The sequence below is a fragment of the Pygocentrus nattereri genome, chromosome 24 (assembly GCF_015220715.1).
Source record: "Pygocentrus nattereri isolate fPygNat1 chromosome 24, fPygNat1.pri, whole genome shotgun sequence".
Lineage (NCBI taxonomy): Eukaryota > Metazoa > Chordata > Actinopteri > Characiformes > Serrasalmidae > Pygocentrus > Pygocentrus nattereri.
In genome coordinates, this window is record NC_051234.1 from 23,968,751 (window position 1) to 23,980,778 (window position 12,028).

At 40.5% G+C, this 12,028-nt stretch overlaps 1 protein-coding gene across 1 annotated transcript; it reads right to left on the bottom strand.

Moving 5' to 3' along the window:
- Positions 1–103: 103 nt before the first annotated feature.
- On the bottom strand, positions 104–6,262 carry gpr12 (G protein-coupled receptor 12). Its single transcript, XM_017722123.2, has 2 exons — positions 5,943–6,262; positions 104–3,276 (listed from the first exon to the last, which is right to left on the bottom strand). Exon 2 carries the CDS (start codon positions 3,262–3,264, stop codon positions 2,239–2,241), a length of 1,026 nt encoding a protein of 341 aa, XP_017577612.1. The 5' UTR covers positions 3,265–3,276; positions 5,943–6,262; the 3' UTR covers positions 104–2,238.
- Between the last annotated feature and the right edge of the window lie 5,766 nt (positions 6,263–12,028).

A 12,028-nucleotide genomic window follows, 5' to 3' on the forward strand; every position in this document is an offset into this window, starting at 1 on the left:
TTTCAGATACTTTCAGTATTTAATATGTCTAAATTTGTCTTTATTACAGCTTCCATTCTTTTTGGGAGACTTCCTATTAGTTTTCAGTTTCAAGAAATCTGCAGGGATATTTTTCATACCTCCAAAGTTCAGTCTTAGAAGTTGGTTGCACTTTCTGCTTCTGACAATCCAAGTAATCCCAAATACATTCAGTGATGTTGATGTCTGGACTCTGGGGTGACCAGTCAGTCCGTTCTGAGAAAACAAGCAGCTTCTTTGGGTTGTTTACGTTTTGGGGTTAAATGTTCTTCTTTTTCGTCTATTTCCTTTTCTCAGTAAGGGCTTCTTGACAGATACTCAACAGTTACGACTCTTTAACGTTTTTATCATAAGAGGGAAATAATACAAACGTTGGACAGTAGCGTGTTGCTGTATGATATTAGCTCATTTGTTGTGATTTTGTATGCCCAATGGAAGTCTTTGGGAAGCAGTCTTGCCCAATACCTGACTTTAAAAGCACACATTTGAGAAAAAAGCAGGTAATAACATTTTAACAAACTCTACTGGACTGTAACCTCATGTTTGCTATTCTTTATAAAGCTGAACCTTATCTTCCTCACCACCTGGTTGGTTTAAAAGGAAGACTCATTTCAGAGTATAGTATATTTAGGTGAGGATGGTGGTTAGGCCATTTTATATTTTGGTAAGTAGCCTATTAATAGCTTTTTTTTCCATTTTTGGAATAATATGTAAATGTCACCAATTAAAATACAGCACCATGTGTTCACCAATTAGGTTCATTTAAATTAACATATCCATTTTATATGGTATGGTCACTGATCCATAACAACCAGACTTGGATTCCAAGCAGTGAGGTCACTGCGTACACGAAAAAACCAAAACTACACTGTACATTAAAATCCATCCACATGTCGCTGAATAATAAGCATCACCAATTTGCACATAGTAGCCTAACCTGCCACGGTAGCATTCAACTTTGTCCCCCCCCATCCTTCCTTGTTAACAAAGAGGGGTTTAAATTACAGCGCACTTCACACAGACTCCAGTTCATTTCAGCCCAGCATTTATGCATGAGGATGCGGATAAGAAACTGATTTAGCTATCAATTTAGGCTAAAAAAGGCATCAATGGGTATGATGTTCATAGAGAGGCTCTCATTCGGGGGGTGTTATTAGCTCTTCATGGTCTTCTGTGTTGGGAGGGCATGCCTTGGGTAAAGGGTTTAAAGCGAAAAAACACAAAACAGCCAGCGAAATGAAGCGAGCTGCCCTGTTCGGGTTATTTTTAGCTCTCCACAGTTGCTTGGTTTTCAGTGCACGTTCAACATGCAGCAGAGAGACGAAAGGAGCGAGCCATGCGCGAGCCCTCATTCTCCTCTCTCTCCCCCTCTCTCTCTCTGTTTTCCTCCTCCCTCATCCTCCCTCACTGCCACTGAGACCAAGCCGAACAGTCACAGTCCCTCAACAAGAGCGCACATCAGTAAAAGCCTGGACAAAATTTATCTACATCTTATGTACAGCTGATTACCACCAGACATGGACAGTTGCGATGGCCTGGGTGAGGGAAAGTTCGCGTGGCAGTGGTTCAAGGAGACATTCAAGAAAAGGGGAAGACATAAAATGGACCACATGCACCCTCAGGGTGACTGTTCAAGCTGGATTCATTTTACCTGGGAACTTGTTATAAATGATGATCAATATCCAGTACGAATCTGCCAATAAGTATGATAAGTGATTAATTGTAGGCTTAGTAATAGTAGTCCTGTTCAAAACCGTTTCACACCAACGAATGACAAAACTCGGTAACACACAAGGCTGTGCGCCGTGTTGTTATTGTTATTGAGTGGGCGTCTACTGGTTGTGTACATTCAGACTCTCACTTTTCGATCCAGGCTACCTGCGGTAATTTGAGGACATTATCATACGGGATAAAGTATCTATGTAAAGTCAGAGCAATTAAAATTTACATTAAGGAAGATCCCCTGGTAAAACTAGTCCAGATCAAATAGTGCTGCCTATTTGAATAGGATTGATATAACCTGGGGTTATGTCTACAGTCCAGGAATGCCAGGAATGACAGATTCCGACAGGACTAAAATCACAGAGATACTATGGTAATAATTACATTACCACACTTCCCCTTATAAAACAAATTCCATCAAAATAGTACATAAGATGGAGGCGCAATTCCCTATGTAGCCGGATCTCTAAGCCGGTTACCAAACACTGCTTCCAAACATCAGACATCACTGGGTGTCCGGGCCCTTTGAGCCACACTGGCTGGGACACAGCCGCAGCACACGATCCATAGCGCCTTCTGGATCTCCTGGTTGCGGAAGGCGTAGATGACGGGGTTGATGACGGAGTTGTAGGTGGCGGGCACCAGCGTGGCATAGGTGTACAGCGGCGGATAGGTGTAGTCGGCCACGAGCGAGTACACGGTGAAGGGCATCCAGCAGGCGGCGAAGGTTCCCAGGATGATGGCCAGTGTGGAGACACCCTTACGTGTGGTGACGTAGTGCGGTGAGGCAGCTAAGAAGTGGTGCTGCAGAGCGATTTGGTGGGCGTGGCGCATAACGATTTTGCAGATTTGCACATAAAGTTGCAGCATGAGGCCGAAAAGCAGCAAGAAGGACACAGACAGCACGGCCACATTGTTTTTGGTGAGAGGCCACACCACGCTGCATGTGGCCTCCTGGCTGAGGCAGTTGACCCCTGTGACGGGAAGAACGCCTAAACACAGCGAGACGCCCCACAGCAGCACCAGCATGGCATAAGTGAAGGCAGCTGTGCGCTCTGAGTTGTATGTGAGTGCGTAGTACAGCGACAGATAGCGGTCTATGGTGATGGCCAGCAGGCTGAAAACGGAGGCAGAGAAGGAGGCCACCACCAAGCCCACAGTCAGCAGCTGGGCAGAGTCCGAACGCAGCAAGTAGGCAAAGGCAAAGTGCAGCACCAGGCCCACGCCGGCCAGGAGATCAGCTAGCGCTAAGCTGCCGATCAGGAGGAACATGGGTGCCCGTAGTGCTGGATTCTGCCAGATCACCAGCACCACCAGCGCATTCTCACAGGCAATGAGGGTCCCCGAGGTGCACAGCACAATGTCCCACGGGTTCACCAGCACCTCGGGAGGAGGCTGCGGAGGCAGAACAGCTGCTGGAGGAGACGTCCCAACTGTGATGTTGTCCATGCTCCCGCCACCGCTGCTGACCCACAAGGGGTCAGGGGTCAGCCAGCCAGGGACTACAGACACCTCCTCACTCATTGTGCCTCCCGTCTGAAAGAAAACACACATTCATGGTATACAGTATCAAGTTTATATATGAGGTTCCAACTGGGGGCACTTCTGTGGCAGCAGGAGTAGCAGTAGTTGGAGTTCAGGCAGCCTGGTGATTTGGGTAGGTGAGAGTTCAAATCCCAGGACTGACTGAGAATACTTGGTTGTGCCCCTGGGCGAAGCACTTATACCCCCGCCCCCGCTGCTCCAGATGGCACTGCACTGCTGGCGACACTGTGCTGCTCCCAGACAGGGCAGAGATAGACAGCCAAATGACAAATTTCCCTTGTAGAATCAATAAGGTACATAACAAGGTGTATAAGACAACAGAAGTGCACTGATATGGAAACTGTGGGCAAGTGCTGATATCCAATATGTTTCATGTCCATATCTGTTGATGTGGATACTGATATATAGGCAGTAGAAACCAGGACTAAATCTGTCTTATAAAGCTGTGCAATGCACTAAAAATAAATTAAACGCAGACATTTTAGTGTAGTAAACCAGCATCACAACTACAAAACATCAGAAATTAAAAGATCAAACAGCTTCAAGACATTTAATTATGAATGTTATAAAATTGTTTTAAAAGGTTTGATATATAAAAATGTTTGTAAGTGATTTTAAGTAATATTCTTAAACAAAACTGTACAATTGACTATTAAAATACTATTAAAATCCTTCTCTGCCATAAAGAACAACATCAGTATGTTTAAAGAGCATGAAATCTAAAGTCACTTTGGCTTCATGTGAAGATATATGCGCTCTAATCAATTTATCGATGAGTAATGAGATTTCACAGTTGCTTGCTAAGTATGTGGTTAAAAATGAATACATTCTTCCGTTTGTGAAGATCAGGTGGTGTAGATAATGATTTCTGTTTTCTGTTTTTTTTGTACCAGAAATAGAATTCTGTATGATCTAAAATCTATTTGTATCTGTTTTAAATCAATGTATTATTTATTTCTTTTTATATGCACTATGCATGCTGCATTTTAAATTAAAATGAACTTTGCAAAGTGATCCAGCTATCAAGCACATTTACTAAACCTGAACTTGTTCTTTTAATTGTTGTGGCTAATGAACCATATGCACTGTGAACTGCTGTGAAAAGCTTTAGACCTGCTGTTAATTGTGACCTGAACCTCACATTATTTAAAGAGATGTACATTATCATCATCAGTACTCTTACTGTTAATACCATCATTATTATTATCATTACTCATCAGTGTTGTCATAATAATCCAATTAATCTTGTTAATATTGTACAATAAGGGGCCAGTGATAACAGGCCGTTTTCTCTCCAGTGAATACAACCAGGGCCTATTAGTACTGCTCTTTACCTCAGAGTTCTATCTGATAGATTCAGCATAAAGCTCAAAAACTCATCATCATGTAAATATTAAATTTGGTATCACTATATAAATGTACATATAATAGTATAAATGCAAAGATGCAAAGAATTTACAAAAGCTTAGACGGAAGAACAATTTTAGCTCGATTTTAACAAAGGTAGACATGAACTCTTCATATTCAGTTTCAGCCGTGCACTCTTACAAAGGATGGTTCTTCAGGGGTTCTTGAGTGAAGAGCATAATTCTTTTTAGAACCATGTGTTCTATACAGAACCATTTCATGCTTAAATGGTTCTTTGCATGGTCCAACAGTTCTTCAGACTATGGAGAATATGTTGTATATGGTTCTGTATAGAAACTTTCAGAAAACCTTCTGAAAATAACACCAAAAAGGGTTCCAATCTCAACATTACAACAATGGAAATCAACTTTTTGGTGCTATATAGGACCATTTTATGGTTCTGTATAGTCTCAAAAAGATTCTATATAGAACAATGAAATAATAATAGAAGAACATTTTGGTGCTATATAGAACCATACAATGTGCTTGTAGCTTACAACAACAGAAGAACTCTTTTTGGTACTATAGAAGCATTTTCAAAAACGTGGTTCTATATAGAATATGTTTGATGCCATAGAAAACCATAAAATGGTTCTATGTAGCACAAAAAATGGTTCTTCTATTGTTACAAGCTACAAGCTGATTTTGTGGTTCTATATAGCACCATTTAAGGAGGTTCTTCTATTTTTACAAGCTACAAGCTGAATTTGTAGCTCTATACAGCACTAAAAATTTTCTATTGTTACAAGCTTGACATCACAACAATAGCAGAACCATTTTGGTTCTATATAACCATCTTATGTTTTTTACATCATCAAAAATGTTGCATATAGAATATATATATATATATATATATATATATATATATATATATATGTGTGTGTGTGTGTGTGTGTGTGTGTGTGTGTGTGTGTGTATATAAAACACATATATGCATGTATATTCAGTGGGCGATTGGTCAGGCCTTGCACCAAGCAAGCACATGTTTAATGAAGATGCACCTTTAAAGAGCAGCAGTGATCAGGAGCGTTAGCCTCGTGTCGAGAAGCCTCGTGCTCACGCAGAGATGGGACTGAAAGCACCTGCAAGACTGACTCCATTACATGTAAGACCTGCATCTTCGACAGATCTTTCAGTCAGTCTGTCTGTGCCTGTGAAAACCAAGTAAACGCAGCCCTTACAGGCATCCATTCTCTCTCCTTCCCTCTAAAGCCCCCAGCGACCTGCCCACCAGCCCCTCATCACCCTACCTTTGCTCGTGAGGTGGCCGGTTAGATGCCCTCTTTAGCTCGGTGTCTCTCCATGATGCGGTTGGTCCCGTTTCCCTCACGGCTAGCAGCGCGAGCACGAGTGCACGAGCATCGCCGCCGCCTGCACGCGCCTGCAGGGAAGGGAGGAGGGAGGACGGAGGAGGGGGGGCGGTAGAGGAGGGAGTGGGGGTGAAACTGGCCTTTTCTCCAGAAGGGACCTGTTCGGTAAGAGCTCCACCGTCACCTTGTTGGAAGACGAAACCGCTGGCAAAAATGCACGTGCACACTCGCATACGCACGCGCCTAGACGAGAGAGAGAGAGAGAGAGAGAGAGAGAGAGACAGAGAGAAAGAGAGAGATAGATACAAAGAGAAAGAGAGATAGAGACAGAGAAAGAGAGTTAGAGATAGAGAGAGAGAGAGAGGGGCGCTGAGGCGGGGGTGGGGCGATCAATATAGCATTCAGTTCACCCCGATTCACAACTAGTCCCTTTCTAGCCTTTAAGAATCTATGGAAGCCCATTCCCGCCAATAAAATATCTATAACCTAATTATTATTTTTTTATTATTAAGTGAATTGCTGTGACATTTGAGAGGCTAAGTCATTGTTTTTAGATATTACTTCATTATTTTGATATATTTGTGGTGCCACGTCATTTTAGGATACTACGTTATTGTTTTAAGATACTAACTCGTTATTTTGAGATATATTCTCATTTATATATACATACGTACATATATATATATATATATAATTATCAAAAATGTTGTGCTGTGCAAAATGTAAACAAAAACAAAATTCAATGATGTGCAAATCATTTAAACCCTACTGGAAAATAGTATGAAAACAACATTTTTACACAATTTAAACAATTTTATTGTTGTTTGAAAAATATGTGACCATCGTGTTTATTTGAACCTGTACTATGGCATTGCTTTTTGTTTTACACCACAAACAAATCCTCACCCTGTGCTGAGTAAAGCACTGAAACCCCCACTTCAACATCTAATAAACCCCAAACCTCAGTACTAGAACATTTTCAACCGTTTAACTCATTTTAAATCTGCATTTCTTAAACAGCTTAAGACTTATCACATTATTTAGCAACCACAATCAAAAAGCTTACCTGTTCTTGAAAGCTAACCACAACTTTGTGTCCTTTCTTTAACAAATCTCCAGGATTGCAATAATAACCAGACAGTAGAATTAGACAAATAGAAATACTTTGCCATTAATGCCAACATCATGGGGCACTCGTGGGCTGGAGGTTAGGGAACTGGCCCTGTGACCGGAAGGTTGCAGGTTTGATTCCCAGTGCTGACAGTCCATGACTGAGGTGTCCTTGAGCATAACACCTAACCCCCAATTGCTCCCTGGGCACCGTGGATAGGGCTGCCCACCGCTCCGGGCAAGTGTGCTCACTGCCCCCTAGTGTGTGTATTCACTAGTGTGTATGTGGTGTTTCACTTCATGGATGGGTTAAACGTGGAGGTGGGATTAAAAAAGTATCACTTAATAAAAAAAGATTTAGTAAGAACACAGTAAACCGATCACATTTACAGTATTTAACCATTTTCAGCGCTTCCCCATTGAGCCTCTCAACTGGCAAGACTTGTTCCTTCTGCAAAAAAGTAGGTGCAGATAACAGGAGCTTCAGATGGTGCCAAGTAGTCATCCTTACCTGGAAACTTGCAGAGCCATTTAAAAATATTAAATATAAAAATATGGAGGTTAGGCATGTTCAGTGATTAACTTTGATGTAGCTGAAATATGTAGGAGTGCCTCCTGGGCATATATCAAGATGGCAAATGTGACACTTAAAAGAGTGAACCTGCATGAAGTTACAGTGGTCACCTTTAATGTTAAGGAATAACCATACTGAAGGAAATGTTAAGAGATTAGCACATTTAAGAGAATCATGTTTAAATACAACATAAGTCTAACTGGAGTTCCAGTAGCTAGAGCTGGGTATCTACCAGAAAACCAGGTCAACACCATATAGAAAAACAAGCCATAAGAGTAATAAATGAAGAGGCATCTTACAAATATATGCTAGTGAATAAAGAAGTGAGCCTAATTAGGCAAAAGTAATCAGATTAACAAAATTGAGACCAATAATGTACAAGTATTAGAATCTAGAAACCTATCAGAGGCCATTCAAAAAGAATGATAATCTGAATTAAAATCAAGACTGCTGTGAGGGCATGTTATGACCAGGTAAGCATTCAAGTAGGTGAAGGGGGCATGCAGGTAAGGCTTTCTGCACATCAGGAGAGTAAATGGACTTGCAGGGCTGGTGAGTTAGCTCTGTTTTGGGTGACTGGGCTTAAAACAGTGTTAAAGGGACCGTACTACATTTCTTGTATTTTATTATTGCCCCCTGAGCAGCAGTCATATCTGACAAACAAATAAAAGGAGCGGTCATAATTTATTTTTGCACAGCTGTTTTCCAGCCCCTTCTTTATCCCTCAAAATTAAACAGACTGCATTACTGTGCCTTTAGGACAGATATGTACAAGACCTTTATCCTTATTGGCTGTCCTGTGTTCTGTCTCATTCAGAAACACTATGGGTCGAAACCCAATTTCAAGCTTTATGTGAATGGCAGAGCTAAACTGCTGAAGGCCAAATAGGTGTATACAGGTAAACGCATCCATGACCTCAAAAGCCTGAAGATGTGGTTTTCACAGCTTAGTTTCCATAATTTAAGGTGCCATATATGGACTGGGGAGTAAAAATGTACAAAATATACATAATATGGACCTTTTATTGGTGTGAAGGCAGTGACTCCTGCAAGCCTATTTCAACCTAAACGAACAAAGGAGAGCCAGAAGGTAGCAGAAACATGAGGGTTCCCTGTTGATTCCATGGAATGTATATGCATTGTCTATTGATGTGTATTTTGGAGTTACAGTGACAGAAGATCTCACACAGATGCAAAATGGTTCTGTTCGTTTCTTGCAGCCCCACTGGATTCAAATAATCAGTAGGAAGCAAGTAAGATGTAAATGAAAATGAATGAATGTTCATTCTGTCCAGAATGATGAACAGAGCTGCAGAAGATTACACTGAGAATTAACTTGAAATAAAAATAAAAAGAATTCATCATATTTCAACAGTGTAGATCAAATCTCAAGGCAGATAACCTGACAAAAAAAGAAACAATGTAAATGTATTAAATTACATTATTTATCATTTTATTTACTACTTTTTTCGCAGAAGTCATGAAAGAGGCATACACTGATGACCTCACCTGGTCCCTCCACACCAACACTATTGTGAGATCTGCCCTTCAGCATCTATTCTTCCTGCATAGGCTCAGGAAGTTTGGTCTGCCTCCTCAGATCCTCACCAGCTTCTACAGATGCACTTTAGAGAGCATTCTCACAAACTGCATCACTGTCTGGTACAGCAGCTGCACTGCTTGCGACCGCAAGGCCCTTAAAGGAGTGGTTAGTATGGCAGAAGCCATCATAGGCAACAAAATACCAGTCTTACAGGACGTCTACCAGTCCCGCTGCCTCAAGATCAATCTCACACAAAGTTTAAAAGCTGTTAGCTACATAGTCATTATGTAATGTACTGATTTATAATCCGAATAATCGATTATTCGTTTCAGTAATCACTAGAATATTCGACTATCAGATTAGTTGTTTGTTGCAGCCCTGTTGTGCAAATGACAAATAACCTTGAAACTCATGCTGCTGTAATGCATGCAGAATGTGGTTTGTCATGGTCATGCTGAAATAAGCAAGGCCTTCCCTGAAAAAGATGTCATATAGACGGCAACATATGTTGCCAAAACATGTATCTATTATTCAGCGTTAATGGTGCCTGCACAGATGTGAATGTCACCCATGCCATGTGCACTAATGCACCCCTATACCATCATGAATACTGGCTTTTGAACTGTATGCTGATAACAAGCTGAGAGGTCTTTAGCCTGGAGGACACAGTATCCATGATTTCTAAAAAAGAATTTCAAATGTTGAACGTCTGACCTTTTCAAATGAGCTCAGGCCCAGAGAAGATGGCAGCATTCTTGGATCCTGTTTATATCTGGTTTCTTCATTGCGTTATAAAGTTTTACTTAAATTTGTGGATACAGCGACAAACTGTTTTCACAGACAGTGATTTTCAGAAGTGTTTCTGAGCCCATGCAGTGATTTTCTCTAAAGAATCATGTCTGTTTTTAATACAGTGCCATCTGACGGCCCAAAGATCACGGCCAGCAAATATTGTTTTTCGGCCTTGTCCCTTGCAAACAGATATTTCTCCAGATTCTCTGAATCTTTAAACGAAATTATATACCATAGGTGATGAAAAATAAAAGTTCTTGCTATTATGTAATAAATGTTATTCTTGAAAAAAGTTCTTGAATGGTTGCACTATTTGTTCGTGCAGTGTTTCATAGAGTTGTGAACCCCTCCTCATCTTTACTTCTGAAAGACTCAGCCTCTCTGGAATGCTTTTTTACACCCAATCAAGTTACTGACCTATTGTCCATTAGCAAGCAGATGTTTTTGCGCAACTTTACCAGCCTTTTGTTGCCCCTGTCCCAACTATTTTGAAATATGTGGTTGGCATCAAATTCAAAAAGGGCACATTTTTTTTCAAAAACAATAAATTTTCTCAGTTTAAACATTTGATATGTTGTCTTTGTACTATTTTTAATGAAATATAGCCTTTAAATAATCCGCACGTCATTGCATTTTGTTATTATTTACCTTTTGCACAGCATCCCAGCTTTTTTGGAAATGGGGTTGTATATTTATTTGTATTTTTATCTCAAAATAGTGATTTAGTATCTCAAAATAATGGCTTAGTATCACAAAATAATGACTTTACATGTCAATTTATGTGTCTGCCAGTTTTCATTCCAACAAAGCACAAGTGGATTTTGCTTGTTTGGAAGTGCCACACTGTCCCTTTGCAGATAAGACTGGACGCCCTTGTGTTAAGCTAAGCAAAGACATAGAAAATGTGTACCTAAATTTTCAGAAAATGCCATAAATGTGTTCCCTTTAGAGGATGTTTAACTTATTTTCTCTTAGGAAATCAACAAAACATGCAACCAGACCAGGGGTGTTGCATGTATATCCACTAGACCCGCCCATTGATGTTGAAGCTGTAAGGAGTGTTTCAGCCTGGAGTGTTTTTTGAATGAAGCACAGTGCAGGGCAGCCAATCATAACAGAGGTCATTTACATACGTCAGCCTTAAAGGCATATTAACAAAAACAGCCTGTTTGATTACAAGGGATAAAGCGAGGCTGAAAAAAAATGATAATGTAAAAGTGGATTATGGCTGTTTTGATGCATTAAAACCAAAACAATTGTGATAAGTGAACCTCAAGGGAATAAAGTAAAATATATAATAAATAACCTTAGAATATAAGCCCTTGAAGTATTGAGTCTCTTAGCGTATGAGCTGAAGTTTGTTAGGCTGGTTCTTCTCTATTTGAGGAGTAAGAGGTGTGAACCGCAGTGAAGCCTTAATTGCTAAGAAAAGAAAATAGTGTGAAGTTAAAGCTAAAAAAGGAATTAGTACTAAATGTTGAGGACTAAAATGGAAGTGAAGAAAAAGTACATTCTTCACAAATACAGTACTGTGCAGATATAGAGAAAGTCAAAGGAAAGTAGTAAAAAAAGTTGAGTATATGAATAAGAATATCCACAGTGCAAGACCTGTTAGACCACCAAAGCTATCCCCATCAGATAAACAGTACTAAAGCTTTCATCTTTGAGAGATAATCAAGCTCCACTCTTGCTTCAGATCTGAAACTGGTCTTTGTGGTCTTTGCACAGTGCTGGATACTTGAGTAGTAAAAGCATTAGCATCTGAAAACATTCATAAAAGTACATTCCGTCCAAATTGTGCTTGGAGCGACCGGCACTAGTTTCTGGCCATTTCAGCTAGGTAGTGCTCTGAGTTTCAGCACGGCAGTGTGTGTCTGGCTGAGCGTTTTTGCTAAAGTCGAGCATCGGATTGCATCTTCCCTGAAAGTTGCTCACTTCACTGCTCCCCTGTGACTGCTATTCTGAGACTGAGCTATTAACAGCATGCTGATCTGTGTCATCCTCTTG

Bases quoted from the DNA above. Each gene is read 5' to 3' on its own strand.
- gpr12 (XM_017722123.2), bottom strand. From the start codon at position 3,264: ATGAGTGAGGAGGTGTCTGTAGTCCCTGGCTGGCTGACCCCTGACCCC.